At 37.2% G+C, this 19,137-nt stretch overlaps 2 protein-coding genes across 2 annotated transcripts in view; one reads left to right on the forward strand and one right to left on the reverse strand.

Moving 5' to 3' along the window:
- The window catches only part of LOC149618757 (glutamate receptor ionotropic, NMDA 2B-like), a 522,592-nt gene that overhangs the window by 225,324 nt on the left and 278,131 nt on the right, over nt 1–19,137 (forward strand). The window lies entirely within an intron of this gene.
- On the reverse strand, nt 1,030–5,187 carry LOC149618763 (uncharacterized). The gene is made up of 9 exons (XM_089855781.1): nt 4,756–5,187; nt 4,270–4,676; nt 4,131–4,207; nt 3,968–4,034; nt 2,396–2,557; nt 2,122–2,293; nt 1,816–2,036; nt 1,455–1,753; nt 1,030–1,378 (listed from the first exon to the last, which is right to left on the reverse strand). Exons 3-9 carry the CDS (start codon nt 4,163–4,165, stop codon nt 1,147–1,149), a joined length of 1,188 nt encoding a protein of 395 aa, XP_089711907.1. The 5' UTR covers nt 4,166–4,207; nt 4,270–4,676; nt 4,756–5,187; the 3' UTR covers nt 1,030–1,146.

Raw genomic sequence — 19,137 nt, forward strand, 5'->3', positions numbered from 1 at the left:
CATAATTGTTGCTAGTTATTCAGTCTAAAATATAACACTAAAAATCTTCGAGTCGAATGGTCGACACACACTCAGAGGCATGAAAAATGGAAAATTTCTATTGGACACTAAACTTTGACGTCAAGAGATTATATACCTCCATCACGCTTGAAATCAAAAAGTTAACGCAAATATCTATGGAGGATAGATATCTGCAAAGGCTTAAAGCTTAAAGCTTCAGCCTAATCGCGATTGAAAACTGCTAATTATTTTGCTTTTGCGTTTTGCTGTGAGTTTTCAAGTAAAAGCTTGCGTTTTTCATCAAAAAAGCTTGATTGAAAACGGGGCTTTAATGATAAGAAAATCCGCAACTGCGTGAACCTTTGGCGGAAGCCTTGCCATTGGGAGGCTAGACGTTTCTCGTAACCATAGCCTATCGCCGCTATTTCTTAATACTAATAATGCTGGGAGTAGAAGCCAAAAATTGCTTCCTGCGAACATGTTTGGGACACACAGACACACCCACATATAGGTCCAGTGTAATTCTTCTCCGTGAAGTCATCTTTACTCGGAGAGGTAAAAAGCTATACAGAAACATTCCCTACTACATAGGGGTAAAATTACTGTGCACACATGTATTTTTAAATACACTTATATACGTGATAGTGATTGGTACAAAAATTAGGGTTCTATAAGTCGTATTCTCCACCTTGTTGCGGTTTCTTCAATCGACTTATAACAACTGGAAAATAAAGATTTCACCCCTCCCCTATATAAATGTCTACACATTTACACCGGAATCAGTAGAAAATATACATAGTTTACTGACTAGGAGGATTCATACCATTTACGCATGGAGGTCAGGCTTCGGGTGTTACGCGAGGAGGCCTGACTCACCGGTGGAGTCTAAAGCCAGGCCTCCTTTGGTAAATGGTATGCATCCTCCCAGTCTGTATAAAATGATTTTACGTCTAGCTGTTTCTTGAATAATCTACAACATTAGTGTTGATTTATTTGTGTTTAATTTTAAAGAGTAGAAGCAATGAATTTTGATTTTTTACTGTATGGTATTAGACATGTTAAACAATTATTAACGCAGTTGTTATGGTAATAGTCGTGGAGTAAAGATAACCTTAAGAGATTTAGCAACATTAACGAGGGTATTAACTAAAAACGTGTACACCCGTAACTTGAGGCAAATTTGATAATAACTTCAGTGATGAAGGTTACTGTGGCAATTCCCAAACCGTAGACGAGCAACACGAATGTTCCGTACGTTTCGTTGATTGACATTGCTGAAAGACTTTTCAGTGGTTTTTTCCAAACAATTCTCGAAATGTAGAAATGGTTTTTCATAAACAAGTAATCCGTGAATTTAGTCTCGGTGGCCACCAGCGTTCTAAAATGAAAGATTAAAGGACAAGTTGTAAATGCTCATCAATGAATGTCGTGCAAGACTTTCTTGTATTCCTTACCCAAGTGTAAGTTGCTCAATATATTCAGGGCAACTTTTCGCTTCGCTACTGATTGGAAAGACGAATAACAGATTTTTGATTGGCTTTGCGTTGAAGTAAAAGACTAATTTTCTGAGATCAGCGTCGTTTTCAAGAAGAACTGACATAAGATTTTCGATGTAAAACTGTGGAATAAAAACTCCAGTTCTTCCCAAATACGCATCCAAATAATTTTTAGCGTCAAAGGTGTCTTCTAAATAGGAATATTCAACTCTTGAAGCCAGGGACAATTGGGGCTCATTTTCCACGACGGACTTTTCCTGATAAAACACCATAATTATACGAAAAGAGACCGTTTTAACCACAAAAAAACATAACTTACCCATTCTCTAAAAAAGCTACCGGCGTTGTTGGTATGGCTAAATCGAATTTTTGCTTTGGTGTATTTGCTGAAACTTTCTAGACTGTCGATCAAGACGTGATCGGTTGAGTACATTTCCGTTTTCAATTCGGATCCCATGAATATTGATATGATTAAAATAGCAATTAGCCACGAGCCGATTGTGATCCTCCATGATATGGATTTCGGAACCCTAATAAAGGCTGGAATATAATTTGAGATTATCTTTTGGAAATTTTGCAATTAGGAAAAGATAATGTGGAGAAAGTCATAAGGTTAAGTACTTACGCTCGAAGAAAAATATGGAAACAAAATCCCATGTTATATTGAAATGGCTTAGAACACTCCGACGAATCGATGTTTGCACTTGACGGCTTTCCTGACCCCTGTTTGTAACAAATTCGGAAAGCTTCGCCAGCATCGGTAGAACGACGACGCACGAAAGAAGGAGATATGAAACCTGAAATATTTATTTTATCTTTTGAAAGTATTCGCGAACTTCAAGGAGGATTTTTGCTACCCTGAAATAAAATATAAAACAAAAGTGTAAATAATGTTGTACCGTATTGTCGATGTTCAAGAATGACATGGAATATTTTTCAACTTCAGCCGGTGGCCCAGTCATTAACAAGAGCTCTGATGTCAAGAACACTGGCGTATAGTACCAAAAATTGTCCTTCGCAATGTCCGAAAGCTCCACGGGTAATAGTACAAACAGCGTGTTCTGAAGTAACCAATTAAAATCCTCTTACCGATCCTTAGAGATGGGAAATTTCCGTGGCTTTTAACAAGTCACGTAAAAATAATTTACATATCAGCTAGGTGTGGTTGGGGTGGGGAGGGCGTATTAGTTTCGTATGTGCTAATTTAGTACAGTATTCATGTTTTCTAACTCGCAAAGGTTATGTTCGAGATCATAATCGTAAAAGCCAGTTTGTCTTTCACACTAGTAGATAAAAACCTATAAATCTAGATATATCAAGAAGAAATATACCATAAGAAGGCATAAAAAAGAGTTTGGTGCTCGCGTGTTAGTTTTTGGAACTCAATAAATCATAAATATAGTACAATTGATTCAATTTGGCAATAATTATAGAACGATTTTTACGTAGAGACATATTCAAAATCTGTAACTAACTTGTTAATGGCAATTGAAAACAAAGCGTTCCGTTTCAGCACCGCGGGCAGCCTCCATTTTCTGTTTATTTTCCTCGAGGTTTTTTATCTCTAGTCGGATTACGTCATTCGCGTCTGTATGACCTATCCCCACGGGATCTAATGGGAAATCGCAAAGCAATATGGACACAAAAGGGGTGGGGCTTTCTTGTCCACTAACACCGGCGCAAGAGCGGAAGCCTAAAATCTCGTGGTTTTATGCCTTCTTGTGGTATATTTATTCTTGATATTCAATTACACATTGAAGGGCAGGAGATGTTTTCAAGACAACTAACTATAAAAAAATAACAGCAACCCAGACTTTACACATAGTGCCCTTTCCGCCTGCAAATGAATATCTCATTCTAGATACCGTGCCCGCATTCCCCATTCCGCCCGCATACCCACCGAACAAACCGATCTATAAAGAAAATATTTCGAATATTCGATACAGCTGTCCATCAAATTAAAAATAAACTTGAGGGTTGTCGCAATCTAACCGGGTGAATTCTTTGACAATGCCAATATGGTTTCTTTCCTAATGCTTCGTTGAGACCGAAGAGGATCTTTTCTTAAGAAGTGTTCCGACAAAGTTGTTTTACGTCCATCCGAAGTCGGAAAACTGCTGTTAACACTTACCATATAGCGCTGATGTACTTCGTTTCGCAGTTCCTTCACATTACGAGCTCCAAGGTGGTAGTGGATATTTTCTTAATCGGTTTTTAACCACTCTTGTTTTTTGCGTACCCGGGGTAAACTCACAAAAACCCCCCACACACACGTACAATACATCAGCGCAAGAACTAGGTCTGGTTATATAACTACACCTAGCTAAAAACGGTAATTATCCGGTCAATTACCAATTTAAGCGTTAGTTTAGGTGGTATTTCGGTAAATAACAATCTACATCTCTACCCATGATCAAGCTATAATTATGAAATTTATCGTGCTAATGAGTGGTTTTAATTGAAGTTTTTACCTGAATTTTTGCGATGGAGGTTCCATTTGTTGTTAAATCCTCATAAGGAATAGGATTGTATTCCAATCTGAACATTTGAAACGTAAAACATTATTTTAACTGCACAATTTAACACATCATTTGTGGTATTTTCAGCTATTAAAAGTTAGTATCAACTCCTTACTTAACGTTAAAGATTTTGAGATAAAACTCATCCATTAACTTGAACAATTGCTCAAGGGACTCTAGAGACAGAAGCTCCTAAAAGACAGGCATTATATTTCAATATGTTGATCAGTAAATTTGAGTGATTTTTGCATTACCTGGCATACAGCAACGGGAACACTTAAGCATTCCGCTGCTCTGAAAAAAAAATTTTGAAACAAGAATAACTGTACCGAGTAAGATTAATTACTTATATTTGAAGAAGAGATTGTCGCTGTTGTGAACTTTGGTCAAATTCATCCTAAAAACATTCTCACAATTCATGGCTTCTCAGTTGTGAAAAAAATACTATTCTTCTTAAGAATTATTTCAGGGCAATTTTTTTTAGCGTTAAAAATTAGTGTTTTGAAAATTTGTAAGTGTAAGTCCGATCGGAAAGTGCCAGCAGTGTCAGAGGAATGAGTTGACGACTGCGTATCGCGCACGAACTTTTTCAAACATTGTGGTACAGTTTCAATTCGGTCGTTACGTGTTGCTAGTAGCGTTATCCCCCTCACTGCGTTCCCTTTTAATTGATTTAATACAGGTGGCAAAGTGTCGTTTGCACGCTCTCTCGCGTATTTGGTGTGCACGCTTTTATTTACCTTTGCTTCTCTGTCTTGGTCAAAACGTGTAACCTATTTTTCACCGACGTCTACCGAAACGATTTCTCTAAATTTTAGTGTGCGAGGTTTCAAATGTGATTGGGCTAAAAATGAAAGTAAATTTAAACCAACTTCAGGAATTAACAACTTTGTCTTAATTATTCAATTATTGAAAACTTGTATTAGTGGAGGCGACTTTCGATGTTGTAAGGAGAATTTGTGCCTTGTTTTATTTGCAACAGACGAAAGAGGTTATTATTGAGCAATGCACGCGAATAAATGAGAGTTTGTCCAAATGTTTCTCTATTGATTGAGCCACGCCTGTAACTATTTGGTACAATTGCCGTTTGACGTGTTTTCTATGGAATTAATAATAAAGTTACTTTGCTCTGTTATATGTTGGCCTATTTTTATGATAGTTCGTGCAGTTTCTGTGGTCTATGTCGCTCTATCACCCGTACTACGTTCCCTTTTATTGACTTCATAGAACCGCTAAAGTTATATTCACTGCCCCTCCCACGGATAAAATAAAAATTAAGTTATTTTACTTTGCTATATATTGATTAACCTTTTAACTCGTGCGGGGGAGAATCCCCCCCTCGCACGAGGTATTGGTCCCGGTTTTTCAAGGTCTCTCTAGCATAGCTTTGGCAATGCATGGCGACAGGAAAACCGTGTGTTTGGGGCTTTTCATCCCTATCATTCCGATTTCGAGTTTTTTAAGTAAACACTTATTTGGTGACTCCACCAGAACGAACTCTAGTTGAAGAGACAAAAAAGGATAAATAGACTCCGCCTCCTCCCAAGCCAGCGATGGTGCAAGAGGATAAAGACTCCGGCTCCGAGGCGCGCGGTTGTTTGGGCATGGTGCTAGTAGCTAGAGAATAACTTTCCTTCTAAAGAGTTACGCTGTCTGCTGCGAGTTCTACTGTTAAGATAATATTTATTTCGCTCAGAACTGAAGGTATGGCGTCTAGTAAAGAAATTGTCACCTCATGCTCGCTTTTTTAGCCCCTATTTTTTCACTTTTTAATTATCTTACATATCCCGCACGAGTGTCCTTTCTGCTGGGGCAGCTTGTTTATGTTAGTTCGTGCAGTTTCTATTTTCAATGTCACTCTATCCCCCTTGCTGCGTTTCCTTTTATTGACTTAATACTAGCGGTAAAGTTATGTTCAATGCCCCTCCCACCGTCCCACGTATAACTTATAATATTCAAAATAATTTCACGTTAAAATGTTTTCTTGATCATGATTAATTTATCAGTCAACAATTTTTTGATCGTAATATTAAGAAAAAGTGCATAAAATAATAAGTACATTACTTACCTAAAATAATAGGTTAATTTTATAATTTTCAACATCAAGCTACTTATCGTGGAAGTGGAACTCACATTTAGTTGTATAGCCACAATCAGAAGTGAGATGAGACCAGAAGTACTGAGCTAACCAAATTCTTCACTCGGCGAAAGTGAATATTCTTGATAACACACCAACGGTTGGCCCTCTGGTGGCGGTTTCTGAATTTTTCCTCCAAAACGTGAGATGCTCGTAGCTGTAGACGGCCGAACTAGATTCAAGGAGCCGGGTCCATGTTCCGCCGCTTTAGGTTGAGGGGAAGGGGGTAGGAAATGTTTTTGGAACTCGACCAATTTTTTTCTCTCTAGTTTTAGCGCGTGGGAAGCGGCATAAAATCCTCAAATTTGTTCACTAGTGCCAGGATCTACTATCAATGCTAGAGCCCTTCACTTCTAGTCTCATCTCACTTCTGCCACAATGCAATAGACATTGAAATTTGACTTCGCGTTTTTTTTTTAGCCACATCGTATGATGACATCTACGATGAGGCTCTTAGTTTGACCTGCCCTGTTGTTGTTGTTGTTGGCATTGGCGTAGTGAAAGAGAACCGCCTTTGGCAGTATAAAATTTTTCGTTCGTTATTGAAGGGAAAGTGAAAGGGAGAGAATTGTGGTGAGGTGATATTTTTCGTTCGTTAAAAGAAAGGGAATTATGATAGAAAGGTTAAGATATATGTATACTCTCCCTTTAAAATTCCTCTCACCCGTCGTCAATACGATTTAATGCTTTCAATACCGCTCCCCTTTATCAACATTCAAAGAAATCGAGGTGAATTTTGAAAGCAAATGCAAGTATTTACTGACGTTATTTTTAGAATGGTCTTAAGGCACTGGGATATTACAATTATTGGGTGTTTTACCGAATTCTTTCTGTTTCTAACGCTTCTGGCCATAAATTCATGTTAGAAATTTATGAGATACGAAAATTATGCGTCGGCATAAGTCTGTATCATAAACTAAAACTTTCTGTACGTGTACACTTCTCTCGAAGACAAGTACTATATGATTCTGATATTAGTAGCTGAATAAGTTGCATCGGTGCAGGAGATTTTAATGTGATCGAAGTAAAAAGATGGATTTTTGTGTGACTGTTTCATCATTGGTGTTAATTTTATTGTGTATAGTCATAAAGAGTACAAAACTTTGGTGTTGATTTTGCTATTAGTATTAGAAATGTTAAACCATATTTTTCATTGCCCAGTTGTTTCCGGACATAAACCAAAAATTAAACAATAACGAAAGAGACTTAGAAGTAATAACACGGACTTCAAAAACGTGTTCCGTTGAAGTTATAGGCTAGTTTGATTATAACTTCAGAAATTAAGGTTACTGTGGCAATTCCCAAACCGTAGAGGAACAGCAAGAATGTTCCGTATGTTTCGTTGACTGACATTGCTGAAAGGCTTTACAGTGGTTTTTTCCAAGCAACTCTCGAAATGTAGAACTTGTTCTTGAAAAACAAGTAGTCCGAGAATTTGGTCTCAGTGGTCACCATCCCCCTTAGACGAAAGATTAACAGGAAAAGTTGTACTTGCTCATCAAGGAATGCCAGGCAATCAAAACCAAGTTCTTTAATTCTTACCCAAGAGTCATTTGCTCAATATATTCAGGGCACTTTTTCGCTTCGCTACTGACAGGAAAGGCGAGGAGCAGATTTTTGATTCGCTTTGCGTTGAAGTAGAAAACCAATTTTCTGACATCAGCGTCGGCTTCAAGAAGAATTGGCATAACATTTTCGATGTAAAACTGAGGGATAAAAACTCCTGTTCTTCCCAAATACGCATCCAAATAGTTTTCAAATTGTAAGGCGTCTTCTACAGGAAAATATTCAACTCTCGAAGCCAGGGACAATTGGGGTTCCTTTTCCACGATGGACTTTTCCTAATAACACAACATAATTACCAAATAAGGAAATTTTGACCCTAAAAAACATAACTTACCCATTCCCTAAAAAAGCCGGCGGCGTTGTCGGTAGGGCTAAATCGTATTTTAGCTTTGGTGTATTTACTGAAACATTCTAGACTGTCGATCAAGACGTGTTCGGTTGAGTACAGTTCCGTTTTCAAGGCGGATCCCATGAATATTGAAATTATTAAAATTGCAATCAGCCACGAACCGATTGTGATCCTCCATGAAATGCATTTCGGAACCCGAATCAGGGCTGGAATATAATTTGAAATTATGCAATTTGGGAAATACCCACAGGAGAAAGTCCAATTGGATTATATCCCTGGGAGAAAGTCAAAGTTAAGTACTTACGCTCGAAGAAAAATATGCAAGTGAAATCCCATGAGAAATTGAAATGGTTTTGAACGCTTCGACTAATAGATGTTTGTTCTTGACGTCTTCCCTGACCCTTGTTTGTAACAAATTCGGAAAGCTTCGCCAGCAGCGGTAGAACGACGATGCACGAAACAAGCAGATAAGAAACCTGGAAAATTCATTTTTATCTTTTCAAAGTATTCTCGAACTTATACGAGGATACTTTCCACCCTTTCATTACAAAGAAACAAATGTGAAAACAATATCGTACCGCACTGTCGATGGTTAAGAATGACATGGAATATTTTTCAACTTCTGCCGGTGGCCCAGTCTTTAACACAAGCTCTGACGTCAAGTACACCGGTGAATAGTACCAAAAATCTTCCTTCCCAATTTCCGAAAACTCCACGGGAAATAGTACAAATAACACGTTCTGTCATAAAATTTGAGTGATTTTTACATTACCTCGCATACTGCAATGGGAACACTTACGCAGTTTGCCGCCCTGTAAAGTATAAATAGTTAAAATTGTAACAGCTTCAGGGATTTCTAACACGAGAAGCTGAAAACTATACATGTCTTTATTTATTATTTGAATCAATAGGTGATTATATAAAGTATTTGGTCTTGCTGAACTGTTGAAAAATAAGAAATCGTCATCAAAGTTGCGCGCGATTATGCATGTGACGTGAGTCTGGATATAGAATGCGCGTGAGAAAAAATGCTTTTCACTCTATCTTATAGCTTGAAAACAAATTTCCTCACGCGCATTCTTTCCTTGATCTTACGAATTTGAGCGCGAGCGTCATTTCTCAAGATTAGAAACGTCACTCGTGACGATTTGTTATATTTTTCAATGAGCTCCTCCTACTTCATATATTTACCTATTAACTTCTATTACTTGTATTTGAAGAAGAGATTTTCGCTGTTATAAACTTTGGTCAAATTCATCCTAAAAAGATTTTCACAATTCATGGCTTCTCAGTTGTGAAAAAAACTATTCTTTTAAAGAAGTATTTCCGGTGAATTTGTTTTACGCGTTAAAGGTTAGTTTTTTTATAATATGTAAGCGTAAGTCCGATCGGAAAGTGCCGGCAGTGTCTAAGGAATGATTTGACGACTAAGTATTGGGCTCGAAGCAGTGAGAATCGGTCCGGATGTTTGTTTATTGTTAATATTATGTAGCATTATCCCCGGCCTTACAGCGTCCCCTTCTAATGGATTTAATACATGTACAGGTGGAGAAGTGTCTTTTGCATGCTTTCTCATGGTAATACCTTGTCACGCTTTTATTTACCCTGACTTCTCTGTCTTAGTCAAAACATATAACCTATGTTTGACCCACGACTACCGAAACGATTTCTCTAAATTTAAGTGTGCGCGTTTTCAAATGTGATTAGGGTAAAAAAAAAGTAATTTTAAACCAATTTCAGGAATAAAAAACTCTGATTAAATTATTGAATTATTGAAAACTTGTATTATTGAATAAGCGACTTTCGATGTTAAAAATGAGTATTATTGCCTTCTTTTATTTGAAATAGACGAAAGAGGTTGTTATTGAGCAATGCACGCGACTAGATGTTGAGAATATATTCAAATGTTTCTCTATTGATTGAGCTACGCCTGTAAATGTTTGGTATAATTGCCGTCTGACATGTTTTCTGTGAAATTAACAAGTTACCTAAAAAATGTACGTATTAGCTAGGTGTGGTTTGGTGGGGAGGGCGTATTGATTTTCGTGTGTGCTAATGCAGTACAGTATTCGTGTTTTCTAACTCGCTAAGGACTGTTCTATGCTTTCTAAAAGTTCGGCTCGGCTCGAGTCTTAAAAACGGTGGCTCGACTCGAGCTGAGCTGGGTCTTGGCTCGGCTCGGCTCGAAAATGATCGAGACGAGCCGAGCTGGCTCGGTTAACATATATATGTTTAACAAAAATTGCTACTACCAACTTAAGAATTGATAACGACTCGAAATGCTATCCCATGTTTTGGAATGTAGTGGTTCAGTAAAACCCGCTCGGTAAAAAGTGAAGAAATCGTTATATGCTCACGGTTAGAGGCGAGAGAAAGCAAATTTTGCCACGCTTTATTTCTTGTAAAAATAAAACGGAACGCTATTGGTGGAAAGAAGGACTAAAAGGAAAGCACTATTTCAGTGACTAAGCTCGCTAGCCGGCTCGCGAGTCGTAGTGGCTCGATGCCTGTCGGCTCGGCTCGACCTTAAAAAAGCTCTGTCGTTAATTAATCGAGCCGCCAAAGTGTCGGCTCGGCTCGGCTTGCCCGTCACGAGCCCGAGCTGGCTCGAGCTCGTGAACAGTCCTAGGTAATATTCGAGGTGGCCCAACGGTTGGGGTACACACTCACAGATCATAATCGTAAAAGCCGGTATGTCTTTCACACTCGTAGATAAAAACCTGTAACAACTGGATAGGACCACAGCCGTAAATTTGGTCTAATTGTCCTCTGGCATGTTTTCTGCGCAATTAACAATGAAGTTTATTACTTTTCTTTCTTGTTAGCCTTCTATTTATGATTATTTCGCGAAAGTTTCATGTTCTAAGTTGCATTAGCTCCCTTATTGCGTTCCCTTTTATTGGGAAGAGGAAATGTTTTGCTGCAACTTTTCTCATATAAAACTTTTACTTCACGTCGGCAAAAACTGTTTTGAGACAAGATTAATTTTCTAGTAAATCATTTATTGAATGCCGAAGATTAATAAAATTTAGCAAACATTATAAGCCGTGTACTTAAAAATTAACTCAAAAACAAGAAATTCATGTAACTAGTTTCGAATGAAACGAACATTCTAAAAACAGAGAATATACTACACGCTGCATGCAAAGTCAATTATTCAAAATCAGTATTTACATTACTTTATGTTAAATACTTTAAGGTAAACCGCCTTCGTTGGTGAATCTTGAGATTGAAGTTCTTGTTTGATATTTTTTTTCACACTTTAATATTTTGATTTCTGAATTCTAGTGATTTTAAATTACCTCGCAGTTTCCAGTCCAGAGAAAAGAGCAAATTTAAAGCAACTTTAGGAATAAACAACTCTGTCGAATTTATTCAATTATTAAATTACTTATATTTGTAGAAGCGACTTTCAATGTTGTAAAGAGAGATGTTCCCTGGGTTTTTTGCTTTAGACGAAAGAGGTTATTTTTGAGTAATGAACGCGAGTAAGTGAGAATATGTCGACATGTTTCTCTATTGATTGAGCCACGCCTGTAAATATTTGCTATAATTGCCGCCGGACATGTCTTCTGTGGAATTGAAAATGAAGTTATTATACTTGGCTACACGTTGGCCTGTTTTCATGATACTTTGTGTAGTTTCGTGGTGTTAATGTTATTGTGAAAAGAGTACAAAGCTATGGTGTTGTTTTTTGCTATTAGTATTAGATATGTTAAACCATATTTTTCATTTCCCAGTTGCTTCCGGTAATAAAGCAAAATTAAACAATAACGATAAGTGATTTAGTAGTAATAACACGGACTTCAAAATCGTGTTCCGTTGAAGCTATAGGCTAGCTTGATTACAAATTCGGAAATTAAGGTTGCTGTGGCAATTCCCAAACCGTAGAGGAACAGCAAGAATGTTCCGTATGTTTCGTTGATTGACATTGCTGAAAGACTTTTCAGTGGTTTTTTCCAAACAATTCTCGAAATGTAGAAATGGTTTTTCATAAACAAGTAGTCCGTGAATTTGGTCTCGGTGGCCACCATCGTTCTAAAATGAAAGATTTAAAGGACAAGTTGTAATTGCTCATCAATGAATGCCGTGCAATCAAGACAAAATCTTTCTTTTATTCCTTACCCAAGTGTAAGTTGCTCAATATATTCAGGGCACCTTTTGGCTTCGCTACTGACGGGAATGACGAACAGCAGATTTTTGATTCGCTTCGCGTTGAAGTAGAAAACCAATTTTCTGAGATCAGGGTCACCTTCAAGAAGAATTGACATAACATTTTCGATGTAAAACTGTGGGATAAAAACTCCAGTTCTTCCCAAATACGCATCCAAATAGTTTTCAACTTGTAAGGCTTCATCTACATCAAGATATTCAACTCTCGAAGCCAGGGACAATTGGGGTTCGTTTTCCACGATGGACTTTTCCTAATAGAACAACATAATTACCAAATAAGGAAATTTTGACCCTATAATAAACATAACTTACCCATTCCGTAAAAAAGCCGGCGGCGTTGTCGGTAGGGCTAAATCGTATTTTTGCTTTGGTGTATTTGCTGAAACTTTCCAGACTGTCGATCAAGACGTGTTCGGTTGAGGACAGTTCCGTTTTCAAGGCGGATCCCATGAATATTGAAATGATTAAAATAGCAATCAGCCACGAACCGATTGTGATCCTCCATGAAATGCATTTCGGAACCCGAATAAAGGCTGGAATATAATTTGAAATTATACAATTGGGGAAATACCCACAAGAGAAAGTCCAATTGGATTATATCCCAGGGAGAAAGTCAAATGTCACTTTAGTTAAGTACTTACGCTCGAAGAAAAATATGCAAACGAAATCCCATGTGAAATTGAAGTGGTTTTTGACACTCCGAAGAATGGATGTTTGCTCTTGACGTCTTCCTTGACCCCTGTTTGTAACAAATTCGGAAAGCTTCGAAAGCAGCGGTAGAACGACGATGCACGAAACAAGCAGATAAGAAACCTGGAAAATTCATTTTATCTCTTCAAGGTATTTGCGAACTTCTACGAGGATACTTTCCACCCTTTCATTACAAAGAAATAAATGTGAAAACAATATCGTACCGTACTGTCGATGGTCAAAAAAGACATGGAATATTTTTCAACTTCAGCCGGTGGCCCAGTCATTAACACGAGCTCTGAAGTCCACAGCACTGGTGTGTAGTACCAGAAATTGCCCTTTGCAATGTCTGAAAGCTCCACGGGAAATAGTACAAACAACATGTTCTGAAGTAAGCAAATAAAATCCTCTTACCAATGCCTAGAGATATGATATGACCGGCATTTTTAAAAACAATAATTTACCCACTAAATTATCATTGTAAAATTACGGTAAGATACAAATAGGTAAATTACGGGACATTTGGTAAAATATCGATAGTTTTGTCGGTATTGTGTAAATTACCGATAATTTACGGACTTTAAATCACCGAGTTACATCTCTACACATGATCGTGCTGTAATTATGAAATTCATCGTGTGTTTTTACCTGAATTTGTACGATGGACGTTCCATTTGTTGTTAATTCTCCATACGGAATAGGATTGTATTCCAATCTGAACATTTGAAACGTAAACAATTATGTTATCAGCACAATTAAGCACATCCCTTGTGTTATTTTCCGCTATCAAAAGTTACTATCAACTCCTTACTTAACGTTAAAGAATTTGAGGTAAAACTCATCCATTAACTTGAACAATTGCGCAAGTGAGTCTAGAAATAGAAGCTCCTAAAAGACAGATATTATATTTCAATATTTCGATCATAAAATTAGAGTGATTTCTACATTACCTCACATACTAAAATGGGAACACTTACGCAGTTTGCCGCCCTGAAAAGAATAAATAGTTAATTTTGTAAACAGCTTCAGGGCTATCTAATACGAGAAGATGAAAACTATACATGGATTTATTTATTATATGAATAAATTAACTTTTATTACTTGTATTTGAAGAAGAGATTGTCGCTGTTATTAACTTTGGTCAAATTCATCCTAAAAACATTCTCACAACTCATGGCTTCTCAGTTGTGAAAAAACTATTCTTCTAAAGAATTATTTCAGGGGAATTTTTTATCGTGCTAAAAGTTAGTTTTTTCGATAATCTGTAACTGTAAGTCCGATTGGAAAGTGCCAGCAATGTCGAAGGATTGAGTTGACGACTGAGTATTGGGCTCGTAGCAGTGAGTCTGTGAGAATCGGTCCAGATGTTTCTTTATTGTTAATAATGGGTCTCTCTCGGGGTTACATGTTTGGCAAACTTTATGTTTACTTGCGGTACAGTTTCAATTCGCCATTCGGTCGTTACATGTTGCTAGTAGCATTATCCCCGGCCTCACAGCGTCCCCTTCTAATTGATTTAATACAGGTGGCAATGTGTCGTTTGCACGCTCTCTCGCGTATTTGGTTTGCACGCTTTTATTTACTTTGACTTCTCTGTCTTGGTCAAGACGTGTAACCTATTATTGATCAACGTCTACCGAAACGATTTCCCTAAATTTTAGTGTGCGCGGTTTCAATTGTGATTGGGGTAAAAAAAGTAATTTTAAACCAACTCTGGTTAAATTATTCAATTATTGAAAACTTGTATTAGTGGAGGCTGCTTTCGATGTTATAAAGAGTAGTATTGCCTTGTTTTATTTGAAATAGACGAAAGTGGTCGTTCTTGAGCAATGCACACTACTAGGTGTTGAGAATATGTCCAAATGTTTCTCTATTGATTGAGCCACTCCTGTAAATATTTGGTATAATTTTCGTCTGACATGTTTTCTGTAGAACTAACAAGTCACGTAAAAAATTGACGTATTAGCTTGGTGTGGTTTGGTGGGGAGGGCGTCTTAATTTCGTATGTGCTAATGTAGTTCAGTATTCGTGTTTTCTAATTCACTAAGGTAATATTCGAGATGACCCAACGGCTGGGGTACATTATAGTCTTACCACACCTAGTTAAAAAGGTACTTTCGTCTATCCAGCCTCCACAGACAAACCACAAACATACACACTCACAGATCATAATCGTAAAAGCCAGTATGTTTTTCACACTCGTGGATGAAAACATACTACAACTAGATACACATTGAAGGATTTGAAGAGTCTGGAGATGTTTTCAACAAAAACTAAAAATAAATAACAGCAACCCAGCCTTTACACATAGTGCGTTTTCTGTCTGAAAATAAATCTTACATTCTAGCCACCGTAACCGCGTTCCCATCCCAACAAACCGTTCTATAAAGAAAATATTTGTCCTATACGCTTTCCTACAAATCGGCTTCGATACAGCTGTACATCAAATTAAACGAAATTTTGAGGGTCACCGCAATATAACCGGGTGAATTCTTTGACCAATTCAATTTCTTCGCTAATACTTACGAGAGCTGGAACTTGTTTAAGGTCTATCCGAAGTCAGTATAACTTCTATAAACTCTTACAATAGCACTAACGTACATTCTTTTGCAACTTCAAAATTTTTACAATGGTAGCTTTCCAAAAACTTACTGCGGTACATTAAATAATAAAATCCAAATTTTGGCGCTCTGAGTCACAACCTTTTTGAGTAAAACCAAGAAGCGATATCTAGTTTACTAAGGAGAAAAGGTAAGATGCCTAAGTATTCACGTGCCATAGTCCTAGTCCTCCTTTCAAAATTTCAGGTGGGACGTAAAAGGAGGCCGGACTATTTCGCCTCTCCATAATCGGAAAATACGTAATTTTCGTCATTCGCTTGGTGCTGACGTGAGTTTTCAAGAACCAATGAGATGCTGGTTGTAATTTAGAGGCAGGAATTAACTCCGGACCTACGTTTTGACTGGAGGTAAAGCTAGAAGTGTGGTGTATTTATACCTTCTCCCTAGTAAACTAGATATCGCTTCTTGTTAATATCAAACCATAATTTTACAATGGTAACTTTCCGATAAGCTTCTGCGGTACATTACCCAACAAATTCCGAATTTTGGCGCTCTGAGTCAAAACCTTTTTGAGTAAAACTAAGTGTACTAAGACTGCCAGAGACTATAATAATTTTCCTATTTTAACTTGGAATACAGTTTCTCATCATTTTCTATTAGTTTGAGCTGTTCGAAGCACCTAAATTAGGGGCGAGTGGGTTAATAGACTATATACAGTTGAAAAGAAATTACCATACATTACCGACGGAACAATATTTTTATTTTTCCCAAAATTCTTATGAGTAATATAACAGTCATTTACCCGGTAAATTGCCGTTTTAAAAATGATGGTACTTTTACGTCTCTATAACTTAAATGAAGTGAAAAAATATCGAACAATCTTTTAATTAAATTGCCACGATTTTTACCTCTCCGAGTGACGATGACGCCACGGAGAGGTATTACACTGGACGTGTCTGTCTCAGCGTTCGCAGTTGCCAAATTGGAGCAAATGTGTTCACATTAAGTAATTTTGGCATCTACTCCATTATCATCGTTTGGGCTAAGATGTACACGGCTATCGGCTGTTTAACGAGAAACGTCCATCCTCCCAATGGGAGGGCTTCCACCAAAGATTCACGCAATTACGTATTTTCTTATCATTCACTATGAAACAATCACGTTGCACACTCTAAATTTCCAAAAAATCTTAAAGAGGCATACGCTGGAATTCATGCGTTAAGAATAGCTATGTTTAAAATTATTTTTGGAATAAAGTTTTCCAAAACGATTAAACTAGAATTAAGGTAAATTATTGACGATTGAAATAATGTATATCAATTATTTTTATTAAATTATTTGAGAAAAACCGCTCGATTCGGAGAGGTTGTATTTGGTTTCCCAACTTGTTTTTATTTAATTTATTTTTTCAAGTTGAAATTGTGCGAATATTGAATTTTTTTTATTGTGAATGTTAGTTAAACAATTATTTGCGCATTTGTTTTGGTAACGTGAGGAAAGATAACCTTAACAGATTTAGCAACATTAACGTGGATTTTACTAAAAACGTGTACACCCGTAACTAGAGGCTAATTTCATAATAACTTCAGCGATGAAGGTTGCTGTGGCAATTCCCAAACCGTAGGCAAACAATACGAATGCTCCGTATGTTTCGTTGATTGACATTGCTGCAAGGCTTTTCGTCGGTTTCTTCCAAACAATTCTCGATACGTAGAAATTGCTTTTCATATTCAAGTAATGCGTATATTTGGTTTCGGAAAACACCATCGATCTAAAAAGCAAGGAAATGAGCTGTACAAGTAATTGTTCAAAAAAACGAGGCTATTCAGTGCTTACCCTAGAGTCATTTGCTCAATATATTCAGGGCACGTTTTCGCTTCGCTACTTATAGGAAAGACGAGGAGCAGATTTTTGATTCGCTTTGCATTGAAGTAGAAAACTAATTTTCTGACATCAGCGTCTCCTTCAAGAAGAATTGGCATAACATTTTCGATGTAAAACTGTGGTGCAAAGAGTCCAGCTCTTCCCAAAAATACGTCCTGGTACATTGTAACGTCTAGAACGTCATCTAAATCCGCATATTCGACTCTCGAAGCCAGGGACAATTGGGGTTCATTTTCCACGATGGACTTTTCCTAATATAACACCGGGTTACCAAATAAGGTAGCTTTAACTACAGAAAACATAACTTACCCACTCCCTAAAAAAGCCGGCGGCGTTGTCGGTAGGGCTAAATCGTATTTTTGCTTTGGTGTATTTGCTGAAACTTTCTAGACTGTCGATCACGACGTGTTCGGTTGAGTACAGTTCCGTTTTCAAGGCGGATCCCATGAATATTGAAATGATTAAAATTCCAATTAGCCACGAACCGATTGTGATCCTCCATGAAATGCATTTCGGAACCCTAATAAGGGCTGGAATATAATTTGAAATTATGCAATTGGGGAAATACGAACAGGAGAAAGTCCAATTGGATTATATCCCAGGGAGAAAGTCAAATGTCACTTTAGTTAAGTACTTACGCTCGAAGAAAAATATGCAAGCGAAATCCCATGTGAAATTGAAATGGTTTTGAACGCTTCGACGAATAGATGTTAGCTCTTGACGTCTTCCCTGAGCCCTGTTTGTAACAAATTCGGAAAGCTTCGCCAGCAGAGGTAGAACGACGATGCACGAAACAAGCAGATAAGAAACCTGGAAAATACATTTTATATCTTCAAGGTATTCGCGAACTTCTACGAGGATACTTTCCACCCTTTCATTACAAAGAAACAAATGTGAAAACAATATCGTACCGTACTGTCGATGTTCAAGAATGACATGGAATATTTTTCAACTTCAGCCGGTGGCCCAGTCATTAACAAGAGCTCTGATGTCCAAGCCACTGGTGTGTAGTACCAGAAATTGCCCTTTGCAATGTCTGAAAGCTCCACGGGAAATAGTACAAACAACATGTTCTGAAGTAAAATAAAATCCTCTTACCAATGCTTAGAGATATGATATATAACCGGCATTTTTAAAAACAATAATTTACCCACTAAATAACCATTGTAAAATTACGGTAAGATACAAATCGGTAATCACCGAGTTACATCTCTACGCATGATCGTGCTGTAATTATGACATTCATCGTGTGTTTTTTACCTGAATTTGTAGGATGGAGGTTCCATTTGTTGTTAATTCTCCATACGGAATAGGATTGTATTCTAATCTTAACATTTGAAACGTAAACAATTATGTTATCTTCACAATTAAGCACATCTCTTGTGTTATTTTCAGCTATTAAAAGTTAGTATTCACTCCTTACTTAACGTTAAATAATTTGAGATAAAACTCATCCATTAACTTGAACAATTGCTCAAGTGACTCTAGAGATAGAAGCTCCTAAAAGACATATTATATTTCAATATTTCGGTGAGTAAATTTGAGTGATTTTTACATTACCTCGCATACTGCAATGGGAACACTTACGCAGTTTACCGCCCTGAAAATAAAGAATAGTTAAAATTGTAACAGCTTCAGGGATTTCTAACACGAGAAGCTGAAAACTATACATGGATTTAATTATTATTTGAATCATATTACTTGTATTTAAAGAAGAGATTATTGCTGTTATGAACTTTGGTCAAATTCATCCTAAAAACAT

The sequence above is a fragment of the Phalangium opilio genome, unplaced genomic scaffold (genome assembly GCF_054372755.1).
Source record: "Phalangium opilio isolate 3A_F unplaced genomic scaffold, DU_Popi_V2 ptg000209l_1, whole genome shotgun sequence".
Classification (NCBI taxonomy): domain Eukaryota; kingdom Metazoa; phylum Arthropoda; class Arachnida; order Opiliones; family Phalangiidae; genus Phalangium; species Phalangium opilio.